The 13,912-nt window shown below is 45.6% G+C and overlaps 1 protein-coding gene across 2 annotated transcripts in view; it reads left to right on the top strand.

Moving 5' to 3' along the window:
* Positions 1 to 13,912, top strand: part of LOC120929097 (histone-lysine N-methyltransferase SETDB2-like) — a 93,209-nt gene that overhangs the window by 75,895 nt on the left and 3,402 nt on the right. Inside the window, exon 13 of one of the 2 annotated variants that reach the window (XM_040340312.1) lies at positions 4,366 to 4,454. In XM_040340312.1, the coding sequence (XP_040196246.1) occupies positions 4,366 to 4,454 (89 nt within the window). Of the gene's footprint in view, positions 1 to 92; positions 397 to 4,365; positions 4,455 to 13,912 lie in introns of those variants that run through there. The other variant, XM_040340313.1, reaches the window with a different exon arrangement.

Genomic DNA, 13,912 nt, shown 5'->3' with positions numbered 1-13,912 from the left:
CTGATAGGATGAAGTCACTGTTCAGCTGAGAGTTTTCTACTCTGCTCAGTTGATTTTAAAATTAATTTTTGTTGAGCCTTTTGTGCTTGCAGAACCATCCACAGCTCAAATTTCATCTGATTCAGGATGAATTGGCTGAAATTCAAGCCATCAATGGCCAGCTTTAGTCTTGTGAATTTATTCAGCTGCTACTCTTGAAGTAAAAAAAAAGTAAACTGCACAGAATGAACTTGCCAGCATTCACATTCTCTTCCTGGAACATATTACCTTGCATAGATGGTTAACTACAGCCAGGCTGAGGCAAAGGGTGCACTTTGGCATCTTTGTCTTGGATGTCAGAGGACCTTGGCCTGGCACTTGACCACAGCCCAGTAGGTAAGAAAGGGCAAACCCATTCTACTCCTATTTGCCCTATACAAAAGTAACCAATTTAACCTTATGAAGAGACTCCAAAAGGCTTAATCGATCACTAATTTATTATCTCTAGATCACTATATAATGAATAATTCTTTATTATTCATTAAAGTGTTTTCTTAAAACAACACAAGTAAAATTGTGTATATGCAGTAAATCATGCTTGTGATATTCGCTGTGGCACCTAAGGGGTTAATCCTCTCCATTGTGTAAAAAGGTGGTTTGATCCCATATGCACAGATCCTCCACTGACTCCAACAGTAGTCCATATAAGACACAGTAAATGGAGTCGGGCTGCACATGCTCAGTTTGGTGTGCATTGCTAGAGGGCTTTTTTCTTGGGAGAATGCATATGATCAGCACAGGACCAATCAGAACTTTACAGACAGAGGGTCCGGAGGCCTGCAGACTCATAGGACAGCTTAGTGCAGTATGAAAACTCCTACTACAAGCTTATCCAGGAACTGATAGAAGTCACAAGACTGCTATATACTGCTGATGAGAAAAGGTATTTAGCGGTTTATATTTACTAATATAACTGCATTTCCATGTTCTGTGTACTGTGGGAGGACAGATATAGAGAATGCAGGGTCCTGGGTTTGGTAACACCATTTAAGCAGAGTTACAGTCGTTTTTAAGTTTATTAAAATTCAGAAGCTACGAAAAGCGTAGCTGCTTTAATAAACAGACACTCACCTGTCCCATGGTCCAGCAATGTGGCCGCCCGAAACCTCGCTCTTCTCCCGCTCATCTCCGCAGCGCCAGCATTGCAAGTGTGGGCATCCGGCTGTGATAGCTTGCAGCTTCACAGCCGGGTGCGCACTGCGAATTTGCGAGTTGCGCTGCACCTTCTCAGTGGCCAGGCAATTTTCTGGGACCTGTGACGTGTCTTAGAGGATTGCAGGGAGAGAGGAGGAAAGGAGTATCAGCCTAGTCGGCAAGAGGAGAAGTGGGAGCTGTGTACCTGTCAAAACTAGATACCCCCAAAAAATTACATGCCAAATGTGGCATGTAAGGAGGCGAGGAGTGCTTAAAGTGGAAGTTCCACTTTTGGGTGGAACTCCACTTTAAGGGTGAATGAGAACCTCTGAAGTAAGATATGTTAATGTTAAAGTGGGGGGTACCATCATCCTTGAGATTGGGGTAAAGAGTACTTTAATCTGAGGTCCCCGAACCAGAGAATCAAGAGGAAGAGGAGGAGGGGGCAAATAGGACTATTGCGGTACTGATACAAAGGTAAGAAGTAGGAGTGGATATTTAAAACTAGGGTTGTCCCGATACCACTTTTTTAGATCCGAGTACAAGTACCGATACTTTTTTTCAAGTAGTCGCCGATACCGAATACCGATACTTTTTTTAAATGTGTCCCCAAATGCAGCCATGTCCCCCCCATATGCAGCCATGTCCCTCACATATGCAGCCATGTCCCTCTAGCCATGTCCCTCACATATGCAGCCATGTCCCTCTAGCCATGTCCCTCACATATGCAGCAATGTCCCTCTAGCCATGTCCCTCGATGCGGCGGCGCGATGCGGCGGCGCGATGCAGCGGCGGGGGGGGAAAGGGGGGGGAAAGTATTCTATTTAGGTATCGGGGGTATTTGCGCGAGTACGAGTACTCCCGCAAATACTCAGTATCGGTCCCGATACCGATACTGGTATCGGTATCTGGACAACCCTATTTAAAACCATTAATACATTTTATTTAAAGCACAAACAGGACAAAATTAAAATTGTGACAACCATCCAACAACCCCAAAACAGAAGTCCCCAAGGGGGAAGACAGCACGATGGGTTGAAGGTTATGACAGTCTTTCAACTAGTTTTGCGGTATATACCGCTTCATCAGGAGAAGATCTAAAAATAATTAAACAGTAAATCAATGATGAGTTAAAAAACAACAATGTATACAAGAGGGGAAACCCCGGGTTGAGTTGCTCACCTAAAAAGTCCCGCCATAAGGGGACAGCGGGCGGAACCAGACAGAATCTCGTACGGTGGCCAGAAGGGACACATGTGTGGAGGGACCTACTTATCTAGTGAAGATAATATAGGAGTATATGAGTTAACATTAATGGAGCCAAACCTGGGGCAATAGGGGGGGTGTGTAACACATGTGATCACTGCAAATGGGTGATGAAGAATTAAGAAGTGAATGTGGGGATGTGAGTGGACCAGGGGAAAAGATAAAAAAAAAGGTGGAAGAGGAGGGGGAGGGAGAAAAAGGAAAGGGGGGAGAGAAAAGCGGGGGGGGGAGGAAAAGAAGGTTGAGGGGAGTGTGGGGGATGGATGCAGGGGAAGGGGGAGGTGGGTGAAGGGAAAGAGAAAAGGGAGGGGGGGGGGAAACATGGAAGGAAGAGAGGAACAGCGGATAGCAAAGGAAAGGGGAGGAAGAAAGGAGGGGAGAGGGAAGTGGTTAGGAGAGAAGATGAGGGAGATTAAGATAATGATGCAAGTGGATAAGGATAAAAATATATAATTTACCTTGGTGATAAGGGAGGTAATGATGGGTAATGGGGTCCCGGGAGCAGGAGCCCAATAGTGACACATATTGGGGTGCATGTGTGCAGATAATGATGGGTAAGTGTGGTGAGGGGGGGCCAGTCCTGCTCCCAAGGAAGCATCAGGGTAGTGGTGCTAGCCTGTGGTGCCTATTGGAAGGATAGGGAAAGGGTGTATAGTGAAATATGAGAACAAGGGATAAGGCAGGCTGAAGGTAAAGAGTTACAGCAAGGGGGAACTTACACTGGGCTGGATGGAGCCACAGCAGTCCCGGAATCCAGCGTTGGTAATCGCTGGAGGCAGAAGGTCCTATTTATGTGTCCAGCATCCAGCGACACTGACCCACACAGGCGGAAGCCGTGCTGCATTGCGGGCATGCACCATGTGTCAGTGTCATGATTGTGGGGGCGGAGACCCGCACTGAGACACTACCAGGTGAGGTGCAGCTTCAAGAAAGGAGCCGTAAACGTCACAAGGACAGACCCAGGGTCACCGGGGGGGAGTGTCTGGAATCGCCATACTGGCTCACTAATTGGCAGGGGATGGTGAGCAGTCAAACCCGGTCAGTGAAACATAAACGACATGTACATAAACAATATAGACAGTAATGCTGAATGTAAAAAAATAGACAAATATATAATAATGAGTACATAAAGGGCAAAGTGTCTAGTGAAGAGAAGACACCAGGGTGGCCTAAGGCATTGGTTGTGGACATTGGGGTCAAGCATATGATAATCTAACCTACAATGGTGTAGTCGCATACCCACTGGGGCAGATGTCTGTTGGAAATCACAATATCTATGTAAGGCTAGTAAAATGCATTGAAGATGGTTGAAGAATGCAAGGTATGTCCCAGCAATGATAGTTTGCCTTGGGACATACTATGCACTCAGTCTGGAAGGGGTCCTGAGTTGCTGCGTCCAATCTGAGGGTAATCAGACCAGGGGCATAAAGAGCAAGACACGGACTAGTATCCAGACTATGCCCAACCTTGTTGCCACATGTCAAAACCAGGGTCACACCACCTAATAAGAACTAAAGTAGAAGTTGATAATGTTCAATAAATGAGAGGCTACTCCCCAGATGGACTGAGGAGTGTTGAGTAGGCGGGGTGCTGGAGGTGCGGCCAAGCATTATTTTTTTTTTTTTTTTCTTAAGTGATCACATTCCCTGTGTTCTCAGCTGCATAAAAGCTTAGGGGTTAGATTATGTAATTGCTTTCCATTATTAAGAAATCGAGAGCTGTCTGTGTTTTAATGATGGTGAATGTTCTAAAATTCATTTGAAGAATATAAGGAAAGCTATCGCTCCAGTTTGTTAGTTATTTTATTTAGTTACTGCACTTATAGTGTATGCGTGTAGTATTTATCTTTGTGTTAAAATGAAACTGTTAGAGATAGAAATTTTTTGTTTAAATAATGAATACATTTTATTTTCCCCCCAAACACAGCATAGCTGTTCACCAAACCTGTTTGTACAACTCGTGTTTGTCGAAACTCATTCAAAGAAATTTCCCTGGGTGGCATTTTTTGCTAAGAGGTTTGTATCTTTTTTTTATTATTATTATTTTATTTTTATTTTTATCTGTCAATATCTGTTAATAACTTTGTAACATAGAAATTCTTCCTTTGCTCAAACAAAAAATAGAAACTACTAATAAACTGGATTGATGCATTTCTAGAGTGAGAGTTCCTTACTGGCTACAGAGGAATTCACATTGAGCAGGGAAGATGGTGGGTGAAGCTCATCTCTGGGGGCAGGGTGTTCAAAAATAATAAAGAACATGAAGGCACAAGGATTCACTCCACATGTCAAGTGTTGAATGGTCCACTTTAAAGCACACATGCCATATGCGCCTAAAAGTCCAAGTTAACCCCAGTTACATGGCAGGTGTTTGGGGGGAAATATTTGCACAGATACAAACTTGCAGCAAAGTCAGTAAATGCATAGGATCTTTGGGAAGGGAGGAGGGGGGTGTTAACACACTAGATGAGGAAAGTGCACTGAAAGCCTAAATGTAAAATATGGCGCTGGAGGCAGCCAGCCATGGAGTTACGGGGAAGGAATGTGGATTTTTTTTTTTTTTTTTGTACACATGGAGTGTGGTTGGCTTATACCAATAACAAACCAGACAGAATCCCAAATCAGAAAAACATGCAAGGTTGCTGTGTATATAAGGTGAGTAAAATGTAGCACTAACCCTAATGTGATATGATATAAACACAATAAACAATGGACGTAACTGAATACATTCAGAACTAAATGAAAAAGTCCAACATAAAGGTATGCATGAAATGGGTAAAAAATAGTAGTAAAAAAGTCCAATGTCCTAAACAAAGTAGTAAAGGCTAGTCTGGTCCATGGACTTCAATCACATCCAAAGAAAGCATATGAATCAAATATTGCTCTTCTAGTGGGTCACAATAGGCTGATGGACAAAACATGCGCTGCAGACATCAATCCTCTCAAATGTAGTACCGCAACTGATGGACCCGTATGTCAGCGACAGCGGATCGTGTGAACTTAGATAGCCAGATCGATACGTGGCAAGGATGATGGAAGAAATCCAGGATCTCCAGTGGACACTCTGATGGACCTCGTGGCACTCCAACGAATCTAAGGCAGCCAGTTGAATGGAGAACCCCTCTCAAAACACTCACGGCCACTGTTCTGTCTCCATGGCCTATCCGACCTGTCAGCACATGGTACTGTGTATATAAACAATATGCATATACATATCGTAATATTTGCGCAATTGTTTAGCAATTGTTTAGCAAACACACGTTTAAATTTTTGTGTATAAAATACATAAAAAAAATTTTTTTGTAGAATCTAAAAGATGAGGTTGCATCAAGTAAATGGATATCAAAAATGTCATTTTTGTGTATACATAAGTTTATGAATTAAGTATTTAATTCATGGAGATGGCAGCATACATATACAGTTTGTTATCACTTTTTTTTTTCTTTTCACGTAACTTTTTTTATGGTATTGATTGCATTGTTAGTTGGGTGAGGGCAGAATAACTAAACTATACACATCATGTCATGCCTTATATTACATGCACCTATGAAAACAAGAAAAATTATGGTACCGAAAACTCTCCATAGACGATGCTTTAAAAAGCCTTTATAGTTCTATGAATTTGGAGTGAACTGTGAATTATGGACCTAGAAGTATTGCTCTTAACATTGCCGTTCATGGTGATACCTCCTGTGTGGAACAATTTATGTGTACATACATATGTGCATCCTACACTGCACGTTTTATCATTGGGATGTGTATGGAGTGATAGGGGAGGCCTTCAAAAAAAAAATATATATATATGTGTGTGTGTGTGTGTGTATATATATATATATGTATGTGTATGTATATATATATATATATATATATATATATATATATATATATATATATATATATATATATATATATGTGTGTATATATATATATATATATATTAGATATTTATATATCTGTGCAAAAGTTTTAGGCACTGGCAGGTGTGGAAAAAAAATGCTGTAAATTAAGAATACTTTAAGAAATAAAAGTGTTAATAGTATTTATCAATTAACGAAATGGAAAGTAAATGACAGAAGAGAAATGTAAATCAATATTTGGTGTGACCACCCTTTGCCTTCAAAACGGCATCAGTTCTTCTAGGTACACTTGCACATATTTTTTCTTTATCGTACATCACGGGACACAGAGCAGCATAGCCATTACATATGGGTTATATAGTGTACCTTCAGGTGATGGACACTGGCACTCTCCGACAGGAAGTTCCCTCCCTATATAACCCCCACCCATAGTGGGAGTACCTCAGTTTTTTCGCCAGTGTCTTAGGTGTTGGTGCACGTTGAAGAGCTCTGCCTATAGTTGTCCTTGGGACCCGGGCAAGCCTACCGGATCTGTCCAAGGTGCTTCATAGCCAAAGTGGACGGTACCCGGGCCCCAAGTCGTGGAGGGGTTCTGCCTATAATGCCTCTCCTTTTGGGAGGGCTGGACTCTGGGTTCCAGGACTGGTTTTCAACCTAGCAATCCTGATGCCAGCAGTGCTATATAGGTCCAGGTGTGTGGTGTTCCTAAATTGGACCCCGGTCCCTGAAGGTCTATGACCATACCCACGGAGATGGGAGGGTCCTGGAAAAAGTAAGCTGGACTTACCTCCCAGAGATGGGAGTCTTCCCTGGGTGCCTGTCTCTCCCCATAGCTCCGTCAGCGTCCACGCTGTCTCCCTGAGACTTCCTGGTTCCTCCAGCAGCGTCACGCGTGCGCGCACGTTGTAAATAACTTCGGCGACGCAGCGTGGGGGGGCGGGCTGAGCGTAGGGCGGTCCTTCTGAAGCCTATATTAGGCTCTCAGTCAGTCACGATCGCCGTGGGACACGGAGCTGCAGCCTGAGCTGCGTATGGTTTGTTATACCAGTTTTTTTTGGGGGAGAGTGACACCCGGTGGCCAAATTGGAGTACGCACCCTAATAAGAGCTTGGCTCTTAAATAGTGATTCTAAAAGCCGGTGTACTTGCAGCAGCCTAAGCTAGTGGGTAAACCCAGGCTTCTGGACCAGCAATTTAAGGGGGTAATACCTGACTCATAGTGGTCCTGTGAGTGACAAGCCCTTGGGGCATTGTATTACCTATCCTCTTAGGTTTGGGAAACAAGGATTTGTAATATTACCCTAACCTATTACTATTTCTATTTTAGTAACTGACGCCTCTCTTGTTAGGGGGCGTGTATTTACTCCGACTTAATAGTCAGTGGTATTATAGCGGAGTACCTTGGGTTTGTATCATGGCTCCTAAGGGCGCAGGAGGCTCCAAAAATGCCAAGGGCCCAAAGAAACAGAAGGGTTCCCCATCGGGCTCTGAGGATCTCGGCCAATCGTCGGCTGTGCCTTCCTCCCCAGATAAACTGGAGGTTGCTGCCCTAGATGTGCCATCAGGGTTGTTGGATGCTGCCGCTGGCCCCATTCAACCAGCTCCTACCTTTGTTACGGAGGAGATGTTAGCCACCACCTTGAGTGGTTTTGAGCGGAGAATGGCTGCTTTGATTTCAGCCTCATTACCTGGGAAGAAGCGGGCTAGGTCCCCATCCCCTAGGGTTGAGTCTCCAGATGAAGAGATCCTTTCCGCAGAGGAATTAGATTTCTCAACGGAGCAAGGGGAAGACCACTTGGAACAGGGTTCTGAGGAGTCCACAATAGAGGAACCGTTTTCAGCTTCCCAAGCAGAGAGGTTATGGATCCAGTCCCTAGCGGACATGGTACGGACGGAGTTTAAGTTACCCCTGCCTGAACCTCAGGCTGCCGTATCCTCTCTAGGTTCCCTAAGGGCACCTCAATCCAATGCAGTGTTTCCGGTCCATCCCTTACTGAGGGACCTAATTTTTCAGGACTGGGTCAAACCAGATAGGATTTTTCTTCCTCCTAAAAGGTTCTCAGTGCTGTATCCTTTGGAAGAAAGTTTTTCTAAGAAATGGGTTGTCCCTACAGTGGACGCCGCCATTTCATGTGTTAACAAAGCCTTAACTTGTCCAGTAGACAATATTCATATGTTCAAGGACCCTGTCGATAAGAGACTTGAAACATTGTTAAAGGCCTCCTTTGCCACTGCAGGTGCAGTAGTTCAACCAGCTGTGGCTGCCATAGGAGTATGCCAGGCATTGAAGGAACAGACCAAACAGGTCTTAAGGGACCTTCCGGCACAACAAGCTCAGGACCTAGCTGACTTGCCCAGAGCCTTATGTTTTGCCGTAGACGCCATTAAGGATTCCATCCAGCAAGCTTCTCGTTTATCCTTATTTCTGGTTCATATGAGAAGGCTTCTCTGGTTAAAAAACTGGTCTGCAGAAACCCCCTGCAAGAAACTCTTAACGGGTTTTTCCTTCCAGGGTGAAAGATTGTTTGGAGATGATCTAGACAAATATATTCAGAAGATCTCCAGTGGCAAAAGCACTCTTTTGCCTGTTAAGAAGAGGTTTCGGGGGCCTACCTTTAAACGTCCAACCTCTCCAGTCTCAGGACCATCACCCTCTAGGCAGTATCGACGGCCTGCTGGCCGTTCGCCTGCTAACAGGTCGCAAGGGCAAGCTTCAGGCAACAAGAAGCCATGGTTTCGTAAACCAATTAAAGCTGCCCCTAAAGCGAATTTGTGAAGGGACGCCCCCACTCTCTCGGGTGGGGGGAAGACTCCGCTTCTTCTCGGAGCTTTGGAAGGCCAGAATCTCCGACCAATGGGTTCTGTCCTCAGTGGCCCAGGGGTACAAGCTGGAGTTTTGGGGGTTTCCCCCTCCCCACTTCCAGGAGTCAAGGCTCCCAAGCGATCCTCAAAAAGGAGTCTCGCTTCTAGCGGCCCTAGACCGCCTCTTAAATCAAGGAGTGATTATGGAGGTACCAGCCCTGGAGCGCGGACAAGGATTTTATTCAAATCTATTTGTAGTCCCGAAGCCCAACGGCGATGTAAGACCAATATTGGATCTAAAAGCCCTAAACCGCTTCCTAAAGATTCGCTCTTTCCGAATGGAATCTATTCGTTCGGTAGTGGCCGCCCTACAAGGGAAAGAATTCCTCGCATCTATCGATATCAAGGATGCATACCTGCACGTCCCGATCTTTCCCGGGCATTTCAAGTTTCTCCGATTTGCTCTGGGACATCGGCATTTTCAGTTCGTGGCCTTGCCCTTCGGGCTAGCCACGGCCCCTCGGGTTTTCACAAAAATTCTGGCCCCAGTTCTGGCCAACCTAAGATCTCAGGGGATCCTGGTTATGGCTTATTTAGACGATCTTATAGTGATCGATCTCTCAGAGGCCAGTCTGAGGCAAGCAGTAGGCCTAGTGGTAACCTACCTGGAATCTCTGGGTTGGATCCTAAATCAGGACAAATCGGCCTTACAGCCCACAAGAAGATTGGAATATCTTGGGCTGATTCTAGATACTGTGCATCAGAAAATCTTTCTTCCCCAGTCCAGGGTGGATTCTATAAGGGAGCTAATTCAAGTAATTCTAAGCAGCGCAAGGCCGACCGTTCGTCTGTGTATGCGCCTATTGGGCAAGTTGGTGGCGACCTTCGAAGCGGTGCCCTACGCCCAAATCCACTCTCGAAAACTACAGAGAGCAATTCTCGCAGCCTGGGACAAGAGGGTCCAGGCCCTGGATCTTCCCATATCTCTATCCCATGCAGCACGTCAGAGTCTGTGCTGGTGGTTAGCCCCGCACAACCTTCTAAGGGGAAGATCGTTCAGTCCAGTCTCATGGAGAATTGTCACCACAGACGCGAGTCTATCGGGTTGGGGTGCAGTCCTGGAAGGATTGACCCAGCAGGGGAAGTGGTCAAAAAGAGAGTCGACTCTATCCATAAATGTCCTAGAGATACGAGCAGCCCGGTTGGCTCTAGTGGCATGGACGGATGTATTACAGGACTCCCCAGTAAGGATACAGTCCGACAACGCCACTGCTGTGGCTTATATAAACCACCAGGGCGGCACCAGAAGTCTGGCAGCCCAGAGAGAGGTGAACCGAATCTTTTCTTGGGCAGAGACCCATATTCCATGCATTTCAGCAGTGTTTATCCCCGGAGTGGACAATTGGCAGGCGGATTTTCTCAGCCGTCAACAAATGTCCCCGGGAGAATGGTCTCTCCATCCCGAAGTGTTTCAGGACATTTGCCAGAGATGGGGAACTCCGGAGGTGGATGTCATGGCCTCCAGGTTCAATACGAAACTAATCAAATTTGTATCCCGGACAAGGGATCCATTGGCCTGCGGGACGGACGCCCTGGTATGTCCTTGGCAACAGTTTGCGCTGATCTACGCCTTCCCTCCGTTACGGATGCTACCCCGTCTTCTTCACAGAATCCAGGTGGAGCGCAAACCAACGATTCTGGTAGCCCCGGCTTGGCCCCGGAGGCCTTGGTACTCCTTAATAATAAGGATGGCAATAGAAGAACCTTGGGTCCTCCCGTTGCGGCCGGACCTCCTCTCACAAGAGCCGTTCTTCCATCCTGCCTTACGGGCCTTAAATTTGACGGCCTGGCGGCTGAATCCCTAATTCTTAAAGACAGGGGCCTTTCTGGCCAGGTTATTTCCACCCTAGTTAATGCTAGAAAGCCAGTTTCTAGACTTATATACTATAGGGTGTGGAAAGCCTACATTGCATGGTGTGAGGCTAGGAAGTGGCATCCCCGCAAGTATGTCATCGGGAGAATCTTGGATTTCCTACAGTTAGGAGTAGAGAAGGTCTAGCTGTTAGCACAATCAAGGGGCAGGTTTCTGCCTTATCAGTCTTTTTCCAAAGACCCTTGGCCTCTCACTCTCTAATAAAGTCGTTCTTACAAGGGGTTATTCGGATTAATCCTCCGGTGAAGGCTCCCCTGTATCCTTGGGATTTAAATTTGGTTCTATCGGCCTTACAATTCCAGCCTTTTGAACCCTTATCTGAGATCCCGCTGGTCTTGTTAACTAGGAAATTGTTTTTTTTGGTGGCTATGTCTTCCGCCAGAAGGGTGTCGGAACTGGCAGCCTTGTCGTGTAAGGCACCCTATTTAGTACTACATAAGGACAGGGTCGTTCTTCGGCCACATCCGTCCTTTCTTCCGAAAGTAGTATCTAGTTTTCATCTAAATCAGGACTTGATTCTTCCGTCATTTTTTCCTAAACCTTCTTCAAAGAAGGAGAGATTACTACATTCCTTAGATGTGGTCAGGGCTGTTAGGATTTATTTGAAAGCCACAGCCCAGGTTCGCAAGACTGACGTCTTGTTTATTCTGCCAGAAGGACCCAAGAAGGGTCAGGCAGCGTCTAAAGCCACCATTTCCAAGTGGATTAGACAGTTGATTATTCAGGCCTATGGCCTAAAAGGGAAAAACCCGCCTTTGTCGGTTAAGGCTCACTCCACTAGAGCTGTGAGCGCCTCTTGGGCAGCGTATCACCAGGTCTCTATGGCTCAAGTCTGCAGGGCAGCGACCTGGTCATCTGTTCATACGTTTGCTAAATTTTATCAAATGGACGTTAGGAGGAACGCTGATTCAGCCTTCGGGCAGGCGGTTCTACAGGCCGCAGTATAAAGTCCTCTTGTCCTTTGGCACCCGCTGTTTTTTTGCTTTACCTGGATGCTCTCCCTCCCCTCATTTAGCATTGCTTGGGGACATCCCATATGTAATGGCTATGCTGCTCTGTGTCCCGTGATGTACGATAAAGAAAAAGGGATTTTTAATAACCGCTTACCTGTAAAATCCTTTTCTTGTAGTACATCACGGGACACAGAGCTCCCACCCCTCTTATGGGGAATTTTTGGGAGACATATTGCTTGCTACAAAACTGAGGTACTCCCACTATGGGTGGGGGTTATATAGGGAGGGAACTTCCTGTCGGAGAGTGCCAGTGTCCATCACCTGAAGGTACACTATATAACCCATATGTAATGGCTATGCTGCTCTGTGTCCCGTGATGTACTACAAGAAAAGGATTTTACAGGTAAGCTGTTATTAAAATCCCTTTTTTTTTTCTCTGTCAAGTAAATTGTTTAAAAAATCTTGGGTAATTAACCATAGATCTTCTGCATATGTAGGCTGGCTCAAAACCTTCTGTCTCTTCATGTAATCCCAGACAGACCCAATGTTAATATCAGGGCTCTGTGGGGGCCAAACCATCACTTCCAGGACTTCTTGTTCTTCTTTACACTGAAGGTAGCTTTTAAAGCAATTGTAAACCCTTATGCCCTGTACACGCGATCGGTCAATCCGATGAGAACGGTCTGATGGTTTTTTCATCAGTTAACCGATGAAGCTGACTGATGGTCAGTCGTGCCTACACACCATCAGTTAAAAAAACGATTGTGTCAGAACGCGGTGACGTAAAACACAACGACGTGCTGAAAAAAACGAAGTTCAATGCTTCCAACCATGCGTCGACTTGATTTTGAGCATGCGTGAATTTTTAACCGATGGACGTGCCTACAAACAATCGTTTTTTTTTCTATCGGTTAGGTATCCATCGGTTCATTTTAAAACAAGTTTCAAATTTTTTTAACAGATGGATAAATAACCGATGGGGCCTACACGCGATCGGTTTGGTCCGATGAAAACGGTCTATCAGACCGTTCTCATCGGATTGACCGATTGTGTGTACGCGGCATTACATATAACCATTGAAGTGACTGGCCTCAGGTGATATACAGAGATGACACCAATCCTCTCACCTAAGTTGTACCTGTCTATTTTCATTCTTCTTGCATCTCTATAGCCATTTAAAGTGCTAAATGTATAAGCTTGTCTGAGATTTCAGAAGAAAAGGGGGAGCTGAAATTACACTTTGCAGAGCTCAGTGAGGAGAGCTGATTGGAGGAAAGGGACACATCTCCCTCACACATGATCAGAGCTGAGGCTGTCAGCCAGCTGGAACTTCTTCTCCTGTCATCTTCTTCTTCTTTTTTTTTTTTTTTCTTGGCGGCAGGAAAATTTGCCAGAAGTGATTCCTGCTAATAGCAGAGGAATGTAACGGCAGACAGAAATGACACCTAGGCCTCGTACACACGACTGGACATGTCCGCTGAAACTGGTCCGCGGACCAGTGTCAGCGGACAGATCCGATCGTGTGTACAGGCTAGCAGACAGATTTCCAGCGGACAAATGTTTCTTAGCATGCTAAGAAACATGTCCGCTGGAAAGCTGTCCGGTGGACATGTCCGCTGGTTAGTACACCTAACCAGCGGACAGATATCTCCCGCATGCGTCGAATGGATTCGACGCATGCGTGGAAGTATTTTACTTCCTGGTTTGGTGACGTGGCGGCGTCAACGTAACCGCCACGTTACCGCGCTGTCTGTCCGCGCGGATTTCGGTTTGATGGTGTGTACAGCCATCAGACCGAAATCTCCGAGCAGACATGTCCGATGAAAACGGTCCGGCGGACCGTTTTCATCGGACTGTCCACTCGTCTGTACGGGGCCTTAGTGCTTTTAATTGAGAGGAGTACACTAGAGGAATATGTTTTGTTTATATT

The sequence above is a fragment of the Rana temporaria genome, chromosome 2 (genome assembly GCF_905171775.1).
Source record: "Rana temporaria chromosome 2, aRanTem1.1, whole genome shotgun sequence".
In the NCBI taxonomy this organism is placed as follows: Eukaryota; Metazoa; Chordata; class Amphibia; order Anura; family Ranidae; genus Rana; species Rana temporaria.
The sequence above is the reverse complement of the archived record's forward strand: the minus strand, read 5'-3'. Positions and strand labels throughout refer to the sequence as shown.